General features: G+C 42.2%; 1 protein-coding gene across 4 annotated transcripts in view; it reads right to left on the bottom strand.

Moving 5' to 3' along the window:
• Positions 1 to 25,020, bottom strand: part of LOC140471221 (zinc finger CCCH domain-containing protein 10-like) — a 302,904-nt gene that overhangs the window by 115,252 nt on the left and 162,632 nt on the right. Inside the window, exons 5-6 of one of the 4 annotated variants that reach the window (XM_072567154.1) lie at positions 21,343 to 21,460; positions 10,320 to 17,109 (exon numbers count right to left, since the gene is read on the bottom strand). The exons of 2 other annotated variants lie outside the window; for them this stretch is intronic. In XM_072567154.1, coding sequence (XP_072423255.1) covers positions 16,949 to 17,109; positions 21,343 to 21,460 — 279 coding nt within the window. In that variant the 3' untranslated portion in view covers positions 10,320 to 16,948. Of the gene's footprint in view, positions 1 to 10,319; positions 17,110 to 21,342; positions 21,461 to 25,020 lie in introns of those variants that run through there. One more of the 4 variants, XR_011956897.1, reaches the window with a different exon arrangement.

Below are 25,020 nucleotides of genomic sequence, written 5' to 3'. Positions count from 1 at the left end.
CATTATTCCTAGATATTCAGTAGCATTATCATCACCAAATTCCTCAAAAATCTTTCTTCTGGAATTACCATTGACCAAAAACTGAACTGGACCAGCCATAAAAATGCTTTGGCTATAAGAGCAGGTCAAAAGGCTGGGAATTCTGCAGCAAGTAACTCACGAGATGTCTCCCCAATGCATGCCTATCATATAAAAGGCACAAGTCAGGAGTGCAATAGATTATTCTTCACTTGACTGAATGAGTACAGCTCCAACAGCACTCAACATACTTGACACCATGCAGTACAAAGCAGCTTGTTTAATTGGCATTTGATCCATTACCTTCAATATTCACTCCATCCACCACCAAGACACACTAGCAATAGTGTGCATTATGTACAAGATGCACTGCAAAATCTCACCAAGGCTCCTTAGACAGCACCTTTCAAACCCATGATTTATCTAGAGGGGCAAGAGCAGCAGGTGCATGTGAAAACCACCACAGTAACCTTCTGAGCCACACACCATCCAGACATGAAACTATATTGCTGTTGCTTCAACATACATGAGTCAAAAGCTTAGAACTCTCTTCCTCACAGCTTTGTTGGTGTACGTAAACCTACGGGCATTAGTTAGCCTAATGATGATCCTGTAGTGATTAGTGTTAAAAAAGCATGTGTTTCAGTGAAAGAACTGTGATGTATACCCAAGTCAGGATGGTGAATGGCTTAGAGGGGAACTTGAAGGTAGTGGTGTTTTCATGTATCTGCTGCACTTCTCCTTCCAGATGGAAGTGGTTGGGGGTTTGGAATGTGCTGTCTAGGGATCTTTAGTGAATTTCTGCATGGCATCTTGTAGATAGTACACACTACTGCTACTGAGTATCGGTGGTGGAGGGAGCATTCGTTTATGGATGCAATACCAGTTAAGTAGGCTGCTTTGTCCTGGGTGATGTCAAGCTTCTTCAGTGTTGTTGGAGTTTCACCCATCCAAGCAAGGAGGGAATATTCCATCACATTCCTGACTTGTGCCTTGTAAATGATAAGCAGGCTTTAGGGAGTCAGGAGGTGAGTTACTCACTACAGTATTCCTCACCTCTGACCTGATCTTGTAGCTATTGTGTTTATGTGGCAAGTCTAGTTGATTTTCTGGTCAATGGTAATCCCCAGAATGTTGATAGCAGGGGATTCATTGATGGTAATACCACTGGATGTCAAGAAGCAGTGGCTAGAATGTCTTTTATTTGAGATAGTGATTGCCTGGTGATTTGAGATAGTGATGCGAATGTTACTTGCCATTTGTCAGCCCAAGCCTGGATATTGTTCAGATCTTGTTGCATTTAAACACAGACTGCTTCAGTATCTGTGGAGTCAAGAATGGTGGTGAATATTGTGCAATCATTGGTGAACATCCCCACTTCTAACCTTATGATGGAGGGAAGGTGATGGATGAAATAGCTGAAGATGGTCAAGACGAGGATTCTACCCTGAGGGCACCACAGAGGACACAGTATTAATTTCCCTCTCCAATTCATTTTGATTTAGTCCCTTCCCTCTCCCGATAACTCCCCCTCCCCCCTCACTGTTGATGGTGTACATTGCCCATAATGGGCTTTGCTTGTAAATATTTAATTGGTTACACAGGTGATTACTGGTGGTGGTTAGTCTTTTAAAAAAAATGTTTTGGTGGTGATTCATTTAGCTGTGTGTTATAGCACTTCCAGATATTAAAAAAGACAGAAAATGTAATAAAGCAGACCCTTAGGCATCTGCACATCCTTTTTTTTGAAAGCTATTTGACAAATTTTTTGTTGGGTTTTAGTATCATAGAATAGAATCACAAAATCCCTACAGTGCAGAAAGAGGCCATTCAGCCCATTCAGTCTGCACCAACCCTCCAAAGAGCATCCCACCCAGACCCCCACCCTATCCCTATAACTCTGCATTTCCCATGGCTAATCCACCTAACCTGCACATCTCTGGACAATATGGGGCAATTTAGCACAGCCAATCCACCTAAACTGCACATCTTTAGACTGTGGGACAAAACCAGCAGAAGCCCATGCAGACATGGTGCAAAAGCACTCCATGCACTTACCCGAGGCTGGAATCAAACACAGGTCCCTGGTGCTGAGGTAGCAATGCTAACCATGCCACTCTTTTGATTGCACTTCAGCCCTCTGCTCCTGATACTCGGCATTTGGTGCAGAGGAGTGTGGTCAGGTCAGAGCTCCTCTGTGTGGGTCTGTTCCTGGTATGGTCAGGCTAGCCATAAACAGGTACAGGCAGCAGGCTGTGGAGGTTTCTTATCTGTCAAATGTCTGCCCCTCTTCTGTGGTAATATTCGTGCCAGATGTCACTGAAGAGGGATCATGGGGTGTGCATCAATGCTCTTGATGCCTTTAGAGAGAGGTGGGCACTGTGGAGGATACAGTGCTTTATTTCCCCCTCCACTCCATTTTGATTTAGTCCCTTCCGGTTCTCCCTACCTCCCCCCACCACTTGATGGTTAGCAGTTCCCTTAATAGGCTTTGCATGTGAATATCCAATTGGCTGCAAGGATGATTTACTGGTGGTGGTTAATACATGGAGGAAAAAAATGTCAAGGTGATTTGGTGATGGGAAAATAATAAATTTAGTTATGTATCAGAACACTTGTAGGTAAATAAAAGAAAAAGCAGACCCTTGCTCTTAAAAAATATTCATTTGGAAACATGGGTAGTTGTAGAAAAAATAAACACAACAGTGATTTGGCATTTGGAAATGCTGTTCAGTTGTGTGTGATAATACTTCTGGATATAAGAAAAAAAATCAATGAATCTGACTCCACTTCCAATTTCATTTATCCCCTTCCCCACTCTTGATGGTTTGCATTGCTCTTAATTGGCTTTACATGTAAATTATGCAACTGGAAACACGGGTGATTTACTGATGGTGGTAAATAGATGGGGAAAAAATTACCCCCGTGATTTTTTGATGGGGAGGAAAGAACCATTCAGTTGTGTATGATAACCCTTCTGGATATAAAATAAAACAAAGGGGAAAAAGAAAGGAAAAAGAAGAGAAAAAGAAGAAAAAAACCAAACCCAGGAATGGGCTCGCAGAATTGTCTGTCCCAGGTACTAGCCTTTGTATGCCAGGAGTACTGGCTCTATTTTGGTGTTCAATAAATGAGGTTCCTTTATAGTTGTGCTTCCTGAGTTATTATATGAATGTTGGTCCTCTAGGGGGTGAGAATGGGAAGTAATTAGTTGATAATAAAGAAATGTTTGATGTAATGAATAAATATTTTGGCTTCTGGTTTCACCCATGGTTTCATGGATACAAAAACATCCTAGTAATACCTGTAAATCAGGAGGTTGAAGTAACAGAAGAGCTTTGTGAAATTATAATTACTAGGGAAGCAGTACTCAGCAAACTGACAGTGCTGTGAGTTGATAAGTCTACAGCCGAGGGACTTAAAAGAGATGGCTAATGAAGTGCCAAGGTGAGGTTCCCTAACTTGTTACAGTTCCAGACAGGTGTCCCAAATTATAAAGCTTCAGTTCAGAAGGGATGAACCGGTTCCCTCTCTTTATTCACCTGACCCCTTGGTTGGTCATAATAAGGTTAAGTTAAAAGGGGTCCCTCCCTTCCCTTGTGGATACCTCTCCCAAATCTTCCTTGAGTTGAGTTAATAGAAGAGTTTATTACTCAACATGAGAAGAAATAACACAGCATACATGCATACAGATTAGAAATAAGAGGAGAGTCCAAAAAAAGCTAAAAGCTAAAAGATATATTGAGTCGTCTCTGGGTCATTCAGAAAGAGTAGTTGGTGGAATGTTAATAGTTATGAAGTTAATATCTAAATTTTTGGCTTTGCAGGCTCGCCAAAATTCTTTTTTCCCCCAATTCCCTTTGAACCGCTTTGCCAACCAGCTTACAGCATTCACAGCAAGAGAGACCTTTACCTGCAATATAGGGGTGACTAGTGATTGTTCGACTGTGACTTTCACAGCACACCAGCTTGAACTCAGATTAGTGCATGAATACCTCAGCCAATACCACACATGGACCAAGATTGAAACCCCCTTTTAACCTCTACCTATGTGTATTCTTGAAAAGGGAAAATGCAAACATGCATCTTGCTAAGGGTGTGTTTATGGAATATTACTATATTGGAACAGTTACTGTTTCGTAGTAAAATAGTCTATTATTCCGTCAAGTTTTCCAATAGAGTTAAGTTATTCCAATTTCTTCTTTTTCTTTGTTGTATTTTAATTGTAATGTATGAATAAAGTGTGTTTTGCTTTAAGAATGGTAGTTTGGGGGATTCAAGATGGCAGCAACCTAGTAGGTCTGCGTTTTCTGAGCTCTGCCCAGAAACCAGACAAAGTGGGGCATCTATCCTCCCTTCACCTCTTAAAATAGCTTTTTCCTGGCTACTAGAACTACTTTGCACCAGATTTGAGCAGTTTGGTGCATTTTAACATAAAGGGAGCACGGAGCTCACAACAGGCAGGGACCCACCCTGGCAGTAATGGATGCACCCACGGCCACCCTGGGGGACTTACCTACAGAGAAGAGCTTGATCTCAGAGTTCGTAAAATTCCAAGAGAGGATTGATGCATCGATGGAGGAGACCTGGGCCAGGTGAAATTGATGTCAGTCATGCTGCAGAGGCATGACCTGGAGATTCAGAGTCTCAGGCAGCGTGTTGGGGGGACGGAGCAACAGGCCGCAGCTTCCAAAACCACGGCCGAATCTTCTGCAAGCCAGATCCAGGCCCTGGAACACAGAGTACAGGCCTTGGAGGAGCAGGTCGATGACCTTGCAAATCGAGGTCGCCAGAAGAATATCTGGTTGCTGGGGCTTCCCGAACAGAATGAAGAAGGCCAGCTTGTCAGCTTTCTGGAGCAATGGCTCCCACAACTGTTGAGGCTGGAATCTGAAGTAGACCAGGTGCAGGTTGAGCTGGCCCACTGGATCGCAGTGTGCAGGCCCAGATCGAACCAGCGCCCCCGCCTGGTCCTAGTGCAACTCCAGCACTACAGAGACAAACAAACGTTGCTAGAGGCCTCCAGAGCACTGGGCAAGGATCTCTAAGCTATGGTATACAAGGGATCAAGAATTATGTTTGTTTCAGGACTTTTCTCCAGTCGTGATTCGCAAGAGGAAGGTCTTTGATGAGGTAAAGAAGCGTCTGAGGGGCCTGAATATTTAGTATTCCATGAGATATCCAGCAATACTATGTTTCAGTTACGGAGGGTCAGTGTTTAACTTTGATATGCCAGAAAAGGCAAAGAAATTCTTGGACCCTTTAAAATAGATTGATTGGCCTGAATTATATGGACAATTATTTCACTCTGACCCTTTCTCCCATTTTTCTTCTTCTTTTTTGTTTTTGTCTATAATTTGCTTGGTTTACCTGGTTGTTGGGGGCTTATTTTGGTTTTCCTTTCAATATATGTCAGGATTATAATTTTGTCTAATTTTTTGGTGTTGTTGTTCTGCCAGGAGTGCCTCGGGTTGCAGTACAGAAGGGACGGGTTATAAGATATTGGTATCTGTTTTTCTTACTTTGTGGTGTCTGGGGCGAGGGCATGGCTTCAGCTAGGAGAGATCATGGTGGGATTATCGGGTGGTAGGGGTGCCCTCTGTGGACAAGGGAGAAAGTCTCCTTTTAGTTATGCTTTATGTTGTTATTTTTTAGAAGTAGTTGTTAGTAGTTTTGATTTAGTAGTTTTAAAAGTTGTATTTTTAAACCAGTGTGAACTGTTTATGGTTTTTACTTGCCGCGCTACGAGTGGGGTTCTTCTTACCGGGGGCGGGGGATCTCAGACCGTCTCGGACGATCATGGTTAGCCATTCGTTTAAATGGTGCATTTGGAATGTTAAAGGGAGTCACTCACCAAATAAAAGAAAAAGGATATTGTAAAGTCTTAGTAAAGGTCAATATAGCCTTATTATAGGAAACACACTTAACTGATAAGGAGCATTTGAAGTTGCAACAGGGAGGATTCGGCCAGACGTCTTTCTTATCTTTTAACTTGAAAAGTAGAGGAGTGGCCATTTACATCTGGAAGAACCTCCTGTTTCAAAAGCTAGGCCAAATAGAGGATGCGTCTGGGCGGTTCATAATACTTAAAGCTTTACTACATGGAGAGAAATGTGGGACTCAGAACGTATACTGCCCCCCCCCCCCCCCCCCCACCGGGCAAATCCCTTTAAATTCATAATAGATGTGTTGTCCAGATTGATGGACCTTGGGGCGCATCATCCAATTATAGGGGGAGATTTCAACTGCATTATTGACCCCGAGGTGGACAGGATGCCATGGGGTCCTGCAGCTATGTCTCCATAATCTAGGCAACTGGTGGACCTGAACAGGGAGTTGGGATTGGTGGATGTATGGTGATGTCTTCACCCCAAGGATAGAGATTTTACCCTTTATTCTAACCCACATAAGTACCATACCAGACCTTTTTGAACTCTGTATTGTCCTGCAAAATAGGGAATATAGCTGTTTCTGACCATGCGGCAGTGTATATGAAGGTTAAGGTCGGAGGTGGTGAGGTGAATTCCCAGCACTGGCATGTGGACCCTTTTCTTATGAAAGATAGTAAGTTTATAGAATACTTTTCGCAGGAGTTTAAAGTTTTTTGGGATATCAATTCGGGTACAGCCAGCAACCCATCGGTGATGTGGGAGACTGCCAAGACCTATGCGCAGGGCTTGGTTATCTCGTATTCTGCGACCCGGAAACGACAGAGGGGAGAACAGCAGCGTCTGCTCGAGGCTCGCCTGAAGGCAGCTGAGACAGCATAACTAAATTACAGCAGATTACAGCCCTAAGGGCTGTTTTGAATACTGCACTTATCCAAACAGCAAAGACAGAGATCTTATTTACAAAACAGAGACCATTTGAGTACAGTGATAAGTCGGGTAGGTATTTAGCATACTTGACCAGAAAGAAGAATGCTCCCCAATCTATTACATCTGTTAGAGAGAGCTGGTACTTTGACTTGCGACACCAAAAAGATTAATGCAGCATTTAGTAAGTTCTATTTTGAGCTGTATCAGTCGGAGGTCTGTGAGGATAGAATGAGAAAGATGAAGTCCTTTAAGAACTTAGACCTTTCGGATGTAACCTTGGAGCAGGCCCCTTTTTGAGTGCCCCTTTGACAATTCAGGAAGTGTAGGAGGCAGTGATGCTGCTCCAGAGTGGAAAGCGCCCGGGCCAGATTGATTTCAAAAGTGAGTTCTATAAGGAGACAAACAGGCCTGGCCACTCTTGGATATGTACAATTATTCATTCAGTCAGGGTAGTCACCCATCCTCTTTGAGAGAAGCAAATATCTGTCTTATCCTTAAGAAAGGGAAAGCCCCACAAGATTGTACTTCGTACAGATCTATATCGTTATTGAATGTGGATTTCCAAATCCTGTTGAAAATGCTGGCATTAAGGCTGGAGACGGTATTGCCGTTTATTGTAAAGGAGGACCAGACAGGTTTCATTAAGGATCGTAGGTCTACCAATAATATCAGAAGAGTATTAAATATGGTCCAAATACGTCAGCAAACAGCGATATCAGGTTTGGTAGTTTCCCTGGGCATAGAAAAAGCGTTTGATCGAGGGGAACGGCCGTACCTTTTTTATGTCATGGAACGGTTTGGTCTTTGAGAAGTTTTTACCAAATAGGTGACAGTGCTGTATAGTGACCTGAAAGCAGCAGGGCTCACGAATGGTATAAGATCAGATAGTTTTAGTGTTGGCAGAGGCTGTCATCAAGGGTGCCCTCTTTCACCACTATTATTTACATTGGTGATCGAGCTGCTGGCGGAAGCCATTTGGACGGATCCCAATATAATTGCCCTGGAGGTAGGATCAGGCAGGCATAAAATTACTCTTTATGCAGATAATGTCCTTCTCTTTTTAACTGATCCAATGACATCCATGCCCTGCTTAATACAAGTGGTTAATTTATTTGGTGTGTTTTCAGGTTACAAAATTAATTTCATGAAATCAGAGGCCATGCCTGTGGTGGGTCTTACCAGTATGTCCAACTTTGGGGATGGAACCAGTTTCCCATTTTAGTGGTCACAGGGAGGTTATTTTTTGTACTTAGCCATTTTTATTACCCCAGTTTTTGATCAGTTATATAAAGCCAATTATGTGCAGTTGTTAGAGAAAATTAGGCAGGACCTTCGGCGCTGGGAGAAACTTCTGATATCTTGGTTGGGCAGAATAGCTCTGGTCAAGATGAATGTTCTTCCTCGCCTGTTATATCCCATGGGAATACTCCCCTTGATGTTGCCAAGGCAAATACTGCGCAGGCTTTACAGCTGGCTCGGGTCTTTTATTTGGCATCATAGGCAACCTCTAATTAAGCTGGATAAATTGCAGCTTTCGCAAGAAAGGGGAGGTCTAGATTTTCCAGATTTTAGGAAGTACCAACGGAGTTCCTTGTTATCCTATGTGGCTGATTGATCACGCATCACAAGAGGCCCAATCTGGTTGGATATCGAGGCCTCTCAAGCAAAATGTCCCCTTATTAACTTGTTATTTATGGACAAGATGAGAACTGTTACAAATCACTATAAAAGTCTGATTGTCCTAAACACAGTCAAAGCTTGAAGGATGATGTGGCAGGGTAAGGGTAATTTAAAAAAAAACCTCCCCTTTCACTCCTATAGTGGGATTGTTGGGATTTCAACCAGGTTTGATGGACTCTGGCTTTAAGCTTTGGGAGTCCAAAGGAATCTCCTGTTTGGGAGACTATTCGATGGGGAGGTCACAATGTCCTTTGAACAGCCAGGTCAGAAGTTCGGGCTACCTAGGAAGGATCTCTTTCGATATTTCCAAGTTAGAGACTTCATACAAAAAAAAAGACTACATTGATGGTTAACCCTTACAAATCGGACATGGAGAGGAATGTGCTCCAGTCAGTGGGCGCCCCCACGGTTAGCACTCTCGATCACTTACTAGGTAGTAACGTGTTGAAGGACATGGGATGACTATGTAAAACCTGGATTCAAGAATTAGGGATAGAAATCTCTTCAGAGATGTGGGAAGACACTTGGGAAAATGTTAGGAAGATCTCTATTTGTAATAGGACTCAGGCTATTCAATTGAAAGTACTACATAGGGCCCACCTGGCACAGAACAGTTTGTGATGTTTAAGACAGGAGCGTCCCCAATGTGCCCCAAGTGTAAAACGGAGGTTGGTACTCTTATCCATTGTTTATGGACATGCCATAAGATCCGCAGGTATTGAGATAACATAGCGAGTGCTTTGGCAAAGGTATTGGGAACTGAGATTGGGTTGGATCTGGGGTCCCTCCTTTTGGTTTTCCAAATCCTCCTTTCGTGGATGTACGTGGAAAGAAATAGTTTACTATTCTTTCTTTTTATGTGAGGAAGAACATTTTAATGAGCTGGGTATCAAAAAATCTCCCAGGACTCTCGAGCTGACATAGGATAGTTATGGAACACATCCCCCTGGACTTCCTTACAAAGTATGAAGCACCAGAAAACGGAATGGCGGCCCTTTTTGAATTATATTGATGTAGATGTATCGGCTATATCATCCAGGGCCTTTGTCTCGCCGTGAGGACTGTGTCTGTCGGTTTGGGGACCCCTGGGAGGAAAACTCCCCTATAAATAAGTGTTTATTCACTATTGCTCCCAGTGTTGGGGAGCTGTGATGGGAGTGCACGGAGTGTAGTAATTTAATCGAATGTAACTTAAGCTACCTTGTTATAACTTATTACAATTTTAAATTTTGCCTATTTTTTTCTTCTTTTCTATTGGTTATTTATGGAACTGTAGTTTTTAAGAGTTTTTTTGTGTTTTGGTAGTTTATGGAGTAGATTAGTGATAGGGTTAGGATTAGGACTAGGGCTTGTTTTTTTTGTTGTTGTTGCTATTATATTGTACAGTGGTCATACTATTTTGTACTAGTTTTGTAATTTTGTAAAAAACCTAAAATTCTTTTTCAAAAAAATTTATAATAAAAAAAGAATGGTGGCTTAACCAATCAAATTGCATCTGGAATGCAATGTCTGGCACTTGCCTTTAAATTAAGGAAAAGTTAGGGTCTAGGCTTTTACTTAATATATTTTGAGGGGGTTTGGTCTTGTCCATAACACTCTCCAGCCAGCAATGGAATTTAAATCTACATTGTCTTTTGACAGTACCTCCTCTTTCAAAAAAAAATGCTGCAATTCAGAGTTCAATAGGTGATCCATGATCATGACAGTAGATGCATTGGTGTTAGTTTTTCAAAATTTGTTTAATTCTCGAAAGGTTACATTAGACTAGAAAGTAACAAATATAACTATTCTATTCAAGGAGGTTTGGAGAATAGAAAATAGGAAATAATGATGTCTGTAGATGTAAAATTGATCATTAAGGAAGTTATAACTGGGCACACGGAAAAGTTAAAGATAATTGGGAAGAGTCAGCATGGTTTTGTGATAGGGAAATTATGTTTAACCAATTTAATGAAATTCTTTGAAAGAGTAATATGCTCAATAGATAAAATTATTACTGCTAAAGGCAAGCCATTAATGTACTGTCCTTGCAATTCCAGAAGGTATTTGACAGGATTCTATATATAAAATTCGCTTTTTATTCACACATGGGATGTGGGCAACACTGGCAGGCCAGCATTTATTGCTCATCCCCAGTTGCCCTTGAGAAGGTGAAGATGACTATAGAATGAGGGAGGAGTTGACTAAAATAGACTGGAAGCAAACACTTTATGGTGGTACATTTGACGAACAGTGGAGGATTTTCAAAGCAATTTTTCAAAGTGCGCTGCAAAAGCATATACCAGTGAAAAAGAAGGGCTGTAGGAAAAAGGATAATCTGCCATGGGTGTGTAAGGAAATAAAGAAGGCTATCAAATTGAAAGAGAAGGATACAAAGTAGCCAAGATCAGCAGGAAACTAGAAGATTGGGAAAGCTTTAAAAGGTTTAAAGCCACAAAAAAAAACCTACAAAGAAAAGTAAGATGGATTATGAGAATAAACCAGCTCAAAATATAAAGACAAATAGCAGAAATATCTATAAACATATAAAACAAAAAAAAAGTGGTTAAAGTAAACACTGGTCATTTAGAGGATGAGAAGGGGGATTTAGTAATGAGATAGAAGGAAATGACTGAGACATTGAACAGGTATTTTGTGGAATCATTGTGGAAGACATAAATAACATGCCTGTAATTCACAAAGGTAGATGAGGACCTGGAAATGATCATGATCATGAAAGAGTAGTGTTGGGCAAGCTAATGGAGCTAAGGGTAGACAAGTCTCCTAGCCCTGATGGAATGCATCCCAGAGTACTAAAATGATGGGAGAAATAGCAAATAGACTGTGGTAATTTTCCAAAATTCACTGTTCTCTGGGGAAGTTCCAGCAGATTATAAAACAGCAAATGTGACGCCACTATTTTAAAAAGGAGGTAGACAAAAGATGGGAAATTATAAACCGGTTAGCTTAACTTCTGTAGGAGAGAAAATGCTTGAGTCTATTGTCAAGGAAGAAATAGCAAGGCATCTAGTTAGAAACTGTCCTGTTGGGCAGATGCACCATGGGTTCATGAAGGGCAGGTCTACTAACCTACGGGAATGCTATGAAGACATTATGAGCATGGTGTGAATGCCACTTTCCACTTGTCACCCCAAGAGTGGATATTGTTCAGATCTTGTTGCATTTGAACATGGGCTTGCTTCAGTATCAAAGAAGCTGTGAATGGTGCTGAACATTGTGCAATCATCAGTGAACATCCCCACTTCTGACCTTATGAGGGAGAGAAAGTCATTGATGAAGCAGCTGAAGATGTTTGGGCCTTGGATACTGCCCTGAGGAACTCCTGCAGAGATGTCCTAGACATGACTGACCTCAAACAACCACAACCATCTTCCTTTATGCCAGGTATGATTCCAAACAGTGGAGAGTTTACCCCTTGATACTCATGGATTCTAGTTTTGCTCAGGCTCTTTGATGCCACACTTGGTCAAGTGCGACCTTGATGTCAAGAGCTGTCCTTCTCACCTCACCTCTGGAAATCAGCTTTTTTGTCCATGTTTGAAGCAAGGCTATAATGAGGTCAGGAGCTGAGTGGCCTTGGTGGGACCTAAATTGGGCATCACTGAGCAGGTTATTGCTGAACAGGTGCTGTTAGAAAGCACTGTTGATTACACTTTCCATCAAGAGTAAACTGACAGGGCAGTATTTGGCCAGGTTGGATCTGTCCTGTATTTTTTTGTACAGGACATACCTGGGCAATTTTCAACATTGTCAGGTTGCAGCTGTACTGGAACAGCTTGTCTTGGGGAGTGGCTAATTCAGGAGTACAAGTCTTCAGGACTATTGCTGGAAAGTTGTCTGGGCCCATAACTTTTGCACTATCCAGTCCCTCTCACTACTTCTTGGTACCACATGGAGTGAATTGAATTGGCTGAAGTCTTGTATCCATGATGTTAGGGGATGACTGGAGGATCATCCACCCAGCACTTCTGGCTAAAGATTGCTGCAAATGCTTCACAGCCTCATCTTTTAAACTGATTTGTTACACACTTCCATCATTGATGATGGGGATATTTGTGGACCCTCCTTCTCCAGTGAGGTTTTTAATTGTCCACCATTCATGACTCGATATAGCAAGACTGCAGAGCTTAGATCGGATTTGTTGGTTGTGTGATCGCTTCACTCGGTCTATCACTTGTTGCTTACGCTGTGTGACACGTTAGTCCTAGTTGGTGGCTTCACCAAGCTGACACCTCATCTTCATGTATCCTGGTGCTGTTCCTGGAATGCTCTCCTGCACTCTCCATTGAACTAGGGCTGATCCCCTGGCTTGATAGCAATAATCGAGTGGGACATGAAGTTACAGACTGTGCTGGAGTACAATTCATTTACTATTGATGGCCCACAGTGCCTCGTGGATGCCCAGTTTTGAGTTGCTAGATTTGTTTGGGGTCTGTCCCATTTAGTGACAGTGCCATAGAACATGATGGAGGATATTCTTAACGTGAAGGTGGGAGTTCATCTTCACAAGGACTATGTAGTGGTCACTTTTACCAATACTGTCATGAACAGATACATCTGCAGCCAGCAGATTGGTAAGGATGAGGTCAAGTAAGTTTTTCCCTCTTGTGGGTTCCATCACCATTTGCTGCAGACCCAGTCTAGCAGCTTTGTTCTTTAGGACCTGACTAGTCTATCATATAGCTCTCCCAATTTTGGTACTCGCCCCAGACATTAGTAAGGAGCACTTTGCAAGGGGGACAGGGCTATTTTTGCTGTCTTTTCCAGTGCCTAGATTGATGCCAGGTGGTTTGTCCAGTTTTATCTGAGCAAATTAGGAGCTAATGATGTAAGGGGGCATCATTTTACCATGGACAAAAGATTGGCTGTCTGAGAGAAAGTAGAGTATGCATAAATGAGTCTTTTTCATATTGGTAGAATGTGGCAAGTTATTGTGCTAGGCTCTCCGTTTTTAAAATAATTTGTATCAATGTCTTAGACGAAGGGGATCAAAAGCATGGAGCTGAAACTTACATTTATACTGTTAAGCATGAGTTGCATCACGTTCTTTACAGGTAATGATTTGGAGGTGCCAGAGGGACTGTCTTTAGAGGGATTGTTATTGTGCAATATCTTACCAAACTGACCTCATTAACTATTTACCCAGTTCTCACCATGTGAGATGTCCCTCACATCAGCTTCTACCCTATTTTACCACACGCTGTTACCAAAACAGCACTGGACATCTTCCAAAAGACCACCAGCCCTTGTGCTCACATCACCTTTGAGAGGCTGCTATGAATCTGAACAAGTATTGGCAGTTCAGCATTGCCCCTCACCAGCAGTGTCTTGGCAAAGCAGCCATCCTGCTCACAGTACATAGTAGGCATCACTAATACTCCCTCAAACATACAATCCTAACCTCTCACTCTAGTTGCCATTTAATCACCAAGCTAAACACTTTATCTGTCCTTCACTACATTCCACTCCTGTATCCTCACTGCCCAGTGGTCTCCCAAGTCTTGTAACTGCCCCAGAGAAAGACATTACACACAGATAAGTATTTGGGCAAGTCCAAAATGAGCTTTTATTGACAGCCAGTAGAAGACAATACAAATGAAACGAGTCAAGGCTGCACTTCACACCCACAATGCAAACTTGACCTGGACAGTCCAGGTGTTGCATCGAGCTCATATTGCCACTCAAGTCCAGTCAATCAGGTCCAGTCTGCCTTATTAGCATCCAATATTGCTGAGCTGTGTCATCCACAAAGAGAGCTTCCTACAGCTCAATATCCTCCTCCTTCTCCTTGGAGGACTGTTCCCATTCCTCCAACTCTTTAGTATCTATCTCTTCGCCTCATTGGCTCCAATTTTGTCGAACACATATTTCACAAGATATTTCAACACAATCTATTGGGATTAAACAGAAAAGGACCTCTTCAGACTGCTCCAAGCTGTGGCACAGCATCTTCACCAGCCCTGTCATCTGCTCTATCATGGTTCTGGTTGCACACTTGGGCCTGCTGCACTCAAATACCTTCCCATCCAGAATCAGTTCAAGCATTCCACTTTCCAATGTAATCATTAGAGCCCATTGCTGGACTTAGTTGACATGTGATGCCACAATGTTCCCCTTGTCCCACAGCAACCTTGGAGGTTCCAACAGTGGTGGGGCACTTTTACTCAGCTGTATCTCCCTTTAAGTTATTGCTGCTAAATATTTCATCACTGAGCTGACACTTAGTTTAGCTCACATCAGTGGCACAATACCTTTGACCACAACATTTGATGGATAAGCACATTCACTCTATACGTATTGCATCTCTGTGAGCAAATGTTTGCAAATGAAATGTGGCAGGAGTTTGCAAACTCATACTTTATGTATTTGCCCCCTCAATGTCCTAAGGTCTAGAAAACATGCATCGTGTGCTTTCACCCATCAAAGTGGTACTGATTTTGTCCATTTTTGGACATTATCTCAGCCATTTTCCAGTTGTAGTTAGCACTCACTGAATAGTACATGATGGCAGAGAATGCAGTTCATGGTGGACAATATCAGCGGTGGACCTGACCTGGGTCACCAGAAAAGCCCCTGGGCCTCCATGTCTCTTTTTACCTCTGTCTAACCTGACAGCCCATTTCTAACCATATCCCCAAATTGTGGAGACACCACGTTGAACATTGCTTCCAGCGGTCTTTCCAACCCTCATATTATTTAAGTATTTAGATGTGCATTTGCAATGTCAAGACATACAGAGACATATAGGTTAAGTGCTGGAAAATAGGAGTAGAGTAGCTAGGTGGTTGTTTTTGATGGACCAAAAGGCCCTTTTTCAGTACAGTAGATCTTTGTGACTATGACTCTATAATTCCCTACACCCTGAAATTACACCTTAATGATGCCTACCCTGATCCTTTACATCCACTGTGTGGAGGCCACTTGGTGGTCACTGCCAATAACAGCCCCCACACACCCATAGCTTACTGTGCCCTTAATTGCTTCTCTCCATATCCCTGCCATACACCTTGAGATCCCCACGTGTCCTTGTCACTGTCCTTCTTCCCAGCTTCACTTGCACCCTCCCTTCAATCATCAACGGATGAGCTCTCAGGGCTGTATTTACCCAAGACCACCACTGACAAGCAGCCCCTTGACATGACTGACCAGACCCTTGACCACTGTCTTTGCAGTTTCCCGACTGATGATACGCAATTCCCCTGGCTACTAATGCTCACCCTACAGTATCGACCTTTATCCACTTACAGAAGAGGTGGTTCTGGAGATATTAGAGAATACAAAGGTGGATAAATCTCCAGGACCTGATCTAATGTATCCCAGAACACTGTGGGAAGAGAGGAAATTGTGGGACTCCTTGCAGGAATATTTGCATCATCTATAACTCTGGGTGAGGTGCCTGATGACTAGAGGGTGGCCAATGTTGTATCCTTGTTTAAGAAGGGATGTATGGAGAAACCAGGGAACTACACAACTCTGAGTCTGACTTCAGCTGTGGGTAAATTATTGGAGGTGATTTAAGAAGTAGGATTTATGGACATTTAGAGAGACAAAAATGGATTAGGAATAGTCTGCATGGTTTTGTGCAAGGAAAATCATGTCTCACAAACTTGACCGAGTTTTTGAAGAAGTTACCAAAAAGATTGATGAGGGCAGAGCAGTAGACGTTTTTTTACTTGGACTTTAGCAAAGCCTTTGACAAGGTTCTGCATGGTAGACCAGCTAGTAAAGTTAGGTCACATGGCATTCAGGGCAGGTTTGCCAATTGGATACATAATTGGCTTAACGCAGGAGACAGAGAGTGGTGGTGGAGGTTTAGAAGCCTGTCACCAGCAGTGTTCCACAGGGACTGGTTCTGGGTCGTCTTTTGTTTGTCATTGTAAGGTATAGGGTTAAAATTGCACAGAATAAGGGAACAGATGTTGCTTCTGCAAAAGCTTACATTATAAAATTAGGCTGCGCATGCCAATACTAAACAGCAAGAAGCGAAAACAGATAGAATTATCTATGACTAATAGGGCAGAGCAACTGTGTAGCGGGATGTACCAGTAACATGAGAATAGTATGCCAGTCTCAGGAGGGATGTGGCCAACGAATGGAATTTAGTTTGGCAGGATGATCACACGAAGACAGCAAACTATGCCAGGATAGTCATATATAAGGAATGAAGTAAATAAGAGTAAGGGGTGACAGGCTTAGAGTAAAGGGAAAAGTAAACAGAGGCGCAGTGAAACTAGACAAAAGGTGGAGTGAAGCTAGAGCACGACAGGAAAAGTAACCAATGGGGTGAAAAGGGGAGGACAGAGAGACGCAGCTGAACTGCATAAATCAGAATGTAACCCTCAGATCGGGGTGCTTACTCATTAGGCACCCATTCTTGCAAGTTCGTATCAATAAAATTCGCTGCTTCAGAGTTTGACTCGGACTGAAATTTATTAATATATGGAGTTTTGTTTCTCACAATTTGGGGGCTCGTCCAGGATGTCCATCATCACCAGTGGGCACAGTCGATGGCTGGGAAGACGCATCCCGTTCCTTTTAGAACAGTCCTGTGCTCCTCGGCTGTGGGTTTCCCCTTTTGGGATCCGATGAGAGTCTATCTGAACCAAGCAAAAGATTGTAAGTGGGCACAGGGAGCCAGGCAACTCCGTGCATGGACCAAGGTAGGAAAAGAGATTTTTAAGTACTGCCTTGGTGGCCGGGATTGAGTTCTAGTAGTTAATAAGTGTCTAACGAAGGAACTCAATATGGGCTGTGCCGAGGGTAAAGTAAAAGCCTCTGGGAAACAAAAAAATGGAAATGGACAACATACCTCCAGAAAGTCCGTTGGGCAAGATGTTGTGGAATTGGAAAAATAATACTTGTACAAGGGAAAACGATAGCAAAAAGATTATTAAATATTGTTGCTTTGTATGGACTAAGGAATCCATTCTTCGTCCTGCCATCTTCTGGCCAAGGTATGGGTTGGACGAAGACCGTGTTTGTAAATATTTGAATTTATAGGTCAACAGAAAACAGCCTTTCAGTCAGGAGGGATCAGATTATGCTTAGTGTTGGAAGGTATAGTCGCTGAAGGGCTACTGAGGATACACTTTGTAACTAAATCATGGGCAGACATCCAGAAAAAAAAATTCAGAAAATAGATGGGTGGAGTGAGAAATCACTTGAGGAATTATTAAGAGAGGCACAGAAAGAGTTTGTAAAGAGAGAGGATGAGAAGCAAAAACAGAAGGTGAAAATGATGGTAGCCACGGTTGACAAAGTAGTCAAGAAAAGAATCGAACCGGTGACTAGCAACTGGAGTGGAGGGTGGCAGCACGTAGAACATAGAGGAAGGGGTAGAGGACGAGGAGGATCTTTCGTAGGGTCCAGTCGACAGGGACAAGGACAGAGGTGGAAACCCCAACAAGCAGGGTGTTACAGCCAGAAAAAGATTCAAAAGATAGAGGGGTGGAGCGAGAAGCCTCTAGAGTTGTTGCGTGAAGCTCAAAAAGTGTCTGTGAGATACAGTGAGTGAGTGAGTGAGTGAGTGAGTGAGAAAAGAGCTGCACAGCTAATAGAAAGTTTAACCTTTTGTGATTCGGTTTGAATGCACATTTGTTTGTTGGTGATTGAATGTTTGTGCTTTGTTCCCTGGAGCTTGGGATCCAGGACTATTTTGAATCTGATTTCTATTATGGAAATTTAACATGATTTCTTTTAAGGTTAAGGATTTTACACTGATTATGAAATAAAATGTTAACTCATGTTCTTTTTACAGGTCATGACTGCCTTACTATCAGTTTCTAACTAATCTCTTTTATCCTTACATAAAAGCGATTTCAAATCAGCTGAATACGGAGGAAAAACAACATGATCACCTTTTTTTGTGTTTCAGACTCATTTGTTTTCACTTAATTTTAGAAAGTTCCCTCCCTCAATGACGGTTGAAATTTCAGTTCAACATTAGATTGTAATAAATCAATCCTATGGTTAATATCTGTGACCTTGGATTCGGCCATTATTCATACATTGAAAGTTGTTTTTTAAACAAATAGACAAATCCTTTTAAGACAGCTCTGGTTATTCCACGACCTATATCATTGTAATTGAGCAATGACTGGTCAGGACTACTTAAGAAAACTAATTTTGGATTTAAATTAAAAGGACTAAAACCGGGTAATAATAGTGGATTTCAAAGTTGGGAACTGTATGCATTTTACATTTTAAATATTAAATACTGAATAAATGAATTTATAATATATAAATATATATTTACAAGTAAGATTCCAAAATGTATAGTTAGGAACAGGCTTTAAAGTTAGACAAACATAAATTGATATTTGAAGCTATAGGGAGCAAGAAATATTACAATATTTCTTTAAAAAAATCAAGGTTTAAACAAAACATTGGGTGAAGAAGAATGGTCATTAGGTGGCCCTAAAGCTGTTCAATTGGTTAAAATCAGCTCAGCAATTGATCCGGCAATGTAACATGGGAGCAGGAACGAAAGAGTTAATTGGACTATGGCGACAGTTTTGTGATGAGAGGCACGAAGAATCAGTTTTGCGCTCATGACAAGATACTGTCACCAAACTTGGGATTGAATTAACTGCAAATGGTGCTATGGAATCTGTTGAGGTTTTTAAAAATGAATGTGCTCAAGCAAAACAATTACATAAACAGAATGAGAAGTCACAAGTGACTGGTAAACAAACAGAACTGCTCAATTACAGTTTTCAAAATGTTTTAGTCACTTGTTGCGTTTCCATCCTGAATTACAGATAATGATAATTATTAATTATATATTATATAAAGAAAATAAATATTTATATTTATAATAAATCAATTGTATTAGCCTGGCTCAATATTGATTGGCAGGATTCCTTCACACATTCTCAGTGACCTGTCATATTGATTCATAGCTAATTTAAAACATGACAGCATTAATTCATTGTTAATTAGAAAATGGAAAGCTACATTACTGGCCAGAGTGTGTACAGGCAGTGGCAGCAACAGCCTTATTGGTAGAGGAGAGTCGGACATTTACTTTTGGGGGAGACTTAATAGTCAGCACCCCACACCATATTAAATCAGAAAGCAGGACGGTGGCTTACGGACTCTAGAATTCTAAAATATGAAGTAATTCTAATAGAGAGAGATGACCTGACATTGATCACAGACACTTGTCTGAATCCAGCTACCGTTCTCTGGAAAGGGGAGGATGAAGCTCCCTCAGACCCAGAACATGACTGCCTCGACATTATAGAATATCAGACTAAAGTAAGAATGGACCTTAGAGATATCCCTCTACATGCACGGGTCCTCCAGACTGATTGAAGGTAAAAGACACAATGGATATGCAGTAGTGGATGGAATAGAGGGGAGGGTTATTGAGGCTAGTTGACTACCCAATGATTGGTCAGCACAGACTTGCAAACTTTATGCACTAGGAAGGGCCCTCAAGACCTTGGAAGGCAAAGAAGGAACTGTATACACAGAGTCTAAGTATGCCTTCGGGGTGGCACGCACATTTGGGAAGATATGGCAGGAGAGGGGACTGATAAACAGTAGGGGTAAAGAACCTGGGCTCCGACCATTTCAGAGCACTCAGGTAGATTATACCGAATTACCCAGAGTGGGAAGACTGAGGTATATGCTGGTAATGGTTGATCACCTATCTGGATGGGTGGAGGCGTACCCTTTAGCCACTGCCACCGCAAGTGGCGTGTCCATGATAATACTTGAACACTTAATCCCCAGATACGGGGTAGTGGAATGTATAGATTCGGATCAGGGAACTCATTTTACTTCCAGGGTACTCCAGGGAGTGATGAAGGGGTTAGGAATCTCCTGGGAGTTCCACACCCCTTGGCACCCACCTTCATCAGGAAAGGTTGAGAGAATGAACCAGACACTCAAGATGCAGTTATCTAAATTAATAGTAGAAACAAGACTCCCTTGAACTAAGTGTTTACCAAAGCCTTTTTGCAAGTGCGAATGGTCCCAAGGAAAGATATGGGGCCGTCCCCCTAGGGGATATTGTTTGGACTGTCCTATCTGGGAATAAAGAAGGGGAACTGCCAACCCTAGAGACTAAAGAACTGTTCTTAAAGAAATATGTACTGGGCTTGTCCTCCTCTTTGTCTTTTCTTAGGAGACAAGAATTACAGGCACAGACTCTGCCCTTTGAATTCGCCGTTCATCCCATCCGGCTGGGAGATTGGGTCCTAATTAAGTCATGGACAGAAACTAAAATTGCAGCCAGATTGGGAGGGACCGAACCAGGCTCTTTTGACTACTGAAATGGCGATACGCACGGTGGAGGAAGGCTGGACTCACTACACCAGATTAAAGGACCAGTGGAATCCCCAGTTAAGAAAGAAGTCTGGACAGCCGAATCGATGGAGGAACCACTGAAACTCAGACTCAAAAGACTTTAAGTAGCTGATTTTTATGCAGACGCAGGATAGCTTCCTTTTGATACCTATATATTGTATTGCATGTTAAATCTCTCGGTCCTTCAATACTATTGTAGGATGCTTAGGGTTACCATATTAGCTTTCTTAGTATTGGGATTTTGTCAAACGATGCTGTCATCCCCATATTTGTTATTAATGGTCCCAGAGTCTGAATAGCCGCAAGTAATAGAGGTTGATGCTTGCAGCCTAGTAAAATGCGCAGATGTAAAGTATCAGAGGGAGTATATTTCCTCCAAAATCCTTCTTAAGACCCGACCGGACACAAGGTGTGGTTCGCAAAAACCGCCACCTGGCATCACTATCCATAGAGCCCCCTTTCGCCCAGCCAGAGGCTGTCCTGACAGAAAGTGCCACCCGATATAACTCACCATTAAAAATACCTCCTCTGAAGACTCCTTTTCCCCATAAAAACGGGTCTCGACTCCTTACTAACGATTTAAAGATAGTAATGGAAGCCACTGGGGAGTGTTTTTCGGGCTGCTGTTTCTGGAAAACGGAAAACGAGCCAAACAACTTGATAGTAAGATTAATCAACCTTTTGCCCCTCCCAACGACCCAAAGGTGGTAAAAATTATAGAGGTGAAGGACTTGAAGCAGACCATTGAAATAGAAACTGGATACGGGGACGTAAATGCCTGGGGTTGGATGGGTAAAGTACACTGTTAGAACTCTGAATAAAAGCAATCGCTATGTATGTGCCTCCGGTAGACCAGTTACCCACATAGTCCCCTTTCCGCTCGGGTGGAACTGAAACAGGAAGGGCATGGAATGTATGCTAGCCCTGTCTCAGGATAAGACTGCATGGAATGATAGGAATTGTACATCCCTATCTCTAACGCTCCCTCCCTTGGAGAAGACAGATTTGAAAGCACGGTCGGGAATCATTGTGTACAAGCTGACAGGGTACAAATTGATCTAGAAACTTGAGGAAGCGAAGGTTAAACTCAGAATGACAGACAAAGGAGGGAACTACTCAGCACTCGGGGTTCCCCGGGCGGATCTCTGGTGGTACTGTGGAGGCAGAATATTGTGACCTACCCCTACCTCCTGACTGGAGAGGGATATGTGCAATTGGCAATCCCATTCACCTTGGCATTTGAGAAGGAGGTGGTAGTAACAAAGAATGAGAGGAGTAAAAGGTTGTTATTAGATACTTCCTTTGATGATAGGATTTATCTCGACTCTGTAGGAGTGCCTAGAGGGGTCCCCGATCAGGGAATGAGGGATTCAGGTACATAATTCTTTGAAGTTTGCATTACATGTAGACAAGGTGGTTAAAAAGGCTTTTAGTATGCTTGCCTTCACTGCTCAGTCATAGAGTCATAAAATCAGTCAGCATGGAGACAGGCCCTTTGGCCCAAACTGGTTCATGCTGACCAAAATGTCCATCCACGCTAACCCCATTTTCCTGCACTTGGCTCATATCCTTCAAAGAGAAAGTGAGGACTGCAGATGCTGGAGATCAGAGCTGAAAATGTGTTGCTGGAAAAGCGCAGCAGGTCAGGCAGCATCCAAGGAGCAGGAGAATCGCTCATGCCCGAAACGTCGATTCTCCTGCTCCTTGGATGCTGCCTGACCTGCTGCGCTTTTCCAGCAACACATTTTCAGCCCATATCCTTCTAAACCCTTTCCTATCCATGTATTTATCCAAATGCCTTTTAAATGTTGTTCATGTACCCGCCAGAATCACTTCCGCTGGCAGCTCATTCCATATGCATACATCCTCTGTGTTAAAAATGTTGCCGCTCAAGTTCCCTTTTATTCTTATCCCTCTAACCTTAAACTGATGCCCTCTCGTTCTCGATTCCTTAACCCTTCAGCACTCTTTCCAGTTTAATAACATCCTTCCTATAACAAGGTGACCAAAACTGAACACAATACTCCAAATGCAGTCTCACCAACATCTTGTATAATTGCAACATAACTTTCCAACTTCTATACTCAATCTTCACCTCCTATCATCAACCTTCCTGGTTAATTCATCAAAGAATTTTAACAAATTTGAGAAGCATGATCTCCCATTCACAAAGCCATGCCGATTCCTCCTAATCTTTTCCAAATGCATGTCTTATCTTATCTCTCAGATAAGTAACTTACCCACCACAAACGTTAGGCTTATTGGACTATAGTCCTCATTGAGTACAGAATTCCTTTCAGTGTAGAAGTTGGGAAATCATGTTGAGATTGTACAGGACATTGGTTAGGCCTTTCCTGGAATACTGTGTCCAGTTCTAGTCACCCAGTTATAGGAAGAATATTAAGTTGGAGAGGGTTCAAAAGAGATTTACCAGGATGTTGCAGATCTGGAAGGTTTGAGTTATAAGGAAATGCTGGTTAAGCTGGGACCTTTTTCACTGGAGCATAGAAAGTTGAGAGGTGGCCTTATAGAACTTTATAAAATCATGAGGGGTATAGATAGAGTTAATGGGAAGTGTCTTTTCCCTAGGATGGGGGATTTAAAAACTAGGGGATACATTTTTAAAGTATGAGGAGAGAGATTTATAAGACAAGAGGCAATTTGCTTTTATAAAAATGGTTCACATGTGGAAAGAACTTCCTGAGGAAGTGGTGGATGGGGGCACAATTACAACTTCTAAAAAACATTTGGATAGATACATGAATAGGAAAGGTTTGGAGGGATATGGACCAACAGCAGGCAGGTGGGACTAATTTAGTTTGAGATTATGTTCAGCATGGGCTGGTTGGATCGAAGGGTCTGTTTCTATGATGAATGACTTGATGACTCCATGACTTTCCAGAATGCAGTTGGACAGACTCCCTGATGTTGCATCCCAAGCTGATGACTAACCATAGCCAAGCCCCTGGTCTGTGCACAGACTGACTGATGATATTGAAGCCTCCTTACAGATAGTCACTCCCTCTTAACTGGACTGAGGGTTAGCCTGTGTCCAGTTTCTGACATGGTCAGTTGTTTGACTACACATTCATGTTTTGCCATGCAAGCAGCTGGCACACCTCTGTAGATGTGGGCAGCATGTGGCTAGTGCCCATGGATCATGTCCTGAGATGCTGGTTGGTGCTGAGCAACGTGAAAGCTCATTGCAGTCAGCTGAAGTTGCCAAGTACAAGCGCTGACGTCCATGTCGAAATTTTTCAATGTCTAGATTGCTTGGCACCTTAGGTAAGAAAGAAAGCTGAATATTAATGAGGCTTGTTGAGCCATTAAAAAGACTATAATCCCCCTTATTTGACAACTCACCACTGCCGAACAAGAAATTCACCTTGCCACTCAGTAAGTGTACAAAAGATGAAATGAGATGCTCTCGAGATCACTGGACTTCTAATCTAATTCTGCTACAAATCCTGATATAGCCTACATCACTCAGATCCCCATAAGATTCCATCTGGGGTGGCTAAATTTGCAGATGACATAACAGTATGTAGGAAAGTATGTTGTGAAGATGCCATAGTGAGGATGCCCACCAACATAGCTAGGTTGAGTGATTGAGCAAAATTCTGGTAGATGGTGCATAATGTAGGAAACTGTGAAGTTGTTCATTTTGGAAGGAAAAATATAAAAGCAGAGTATTATCTAAATGGTGATTGACTACAGAAATCAGAGGTGCAGAGGGATCTGGGCATTCTAGTGTAGGAGTCACAAATAGTTATTATGCAGGTACACCAAGTAATTAAGGAGGCTAATAGGACACTATCCTTTATTATGGGTGGAATTGAACACAAAAGTAAGGATGGTATGCCTTATTTATATAGTCATTGGAGAGACCATATCGCGAGTATTGTATAATGTTTTAGTCTCCTTATTTAAGGCAGATTGAATCATCACTATAATGTTTACAGAGGTGGCTTACAAGATTGATACCTGCATGAATGGATTATCTTTTGAGGAAAGACGGGACAGGCTGGGCTTGTTTTCACTATTGTTTAGAAAACTGAGAGATGACTTGATTGCTGCTTACAACGTCTTGACTGGTCTTGACAAGGTGAATGTGGAAAAAGTGTTTTATGTTTGTGGGTGAGTTCAGATCTAGAGGATACAGTTTTAAGATTAGGCGTTGCTCTTCTAG

This window comes from Chiloscyllium punctatum, chromosome X (assembly GCF_047496795.1).
Source record: "Chiloscyllium punctatum isolate Juve2018m chromosome X, sChiPun1.3, whole genome shotgun sequence".
Lineage (NCBI taxonomy): Eukaryota > Metazoa > Chordata > Chondrichthyes > Orectolobiformes > Hemiscylliidae > Chiloscyllium > Chiloscyllium punctatum.
Note: the sequence above shows the minus strand (reverse complement) of the source record. Positions and strands in the feature narration are given on the sequence as shown.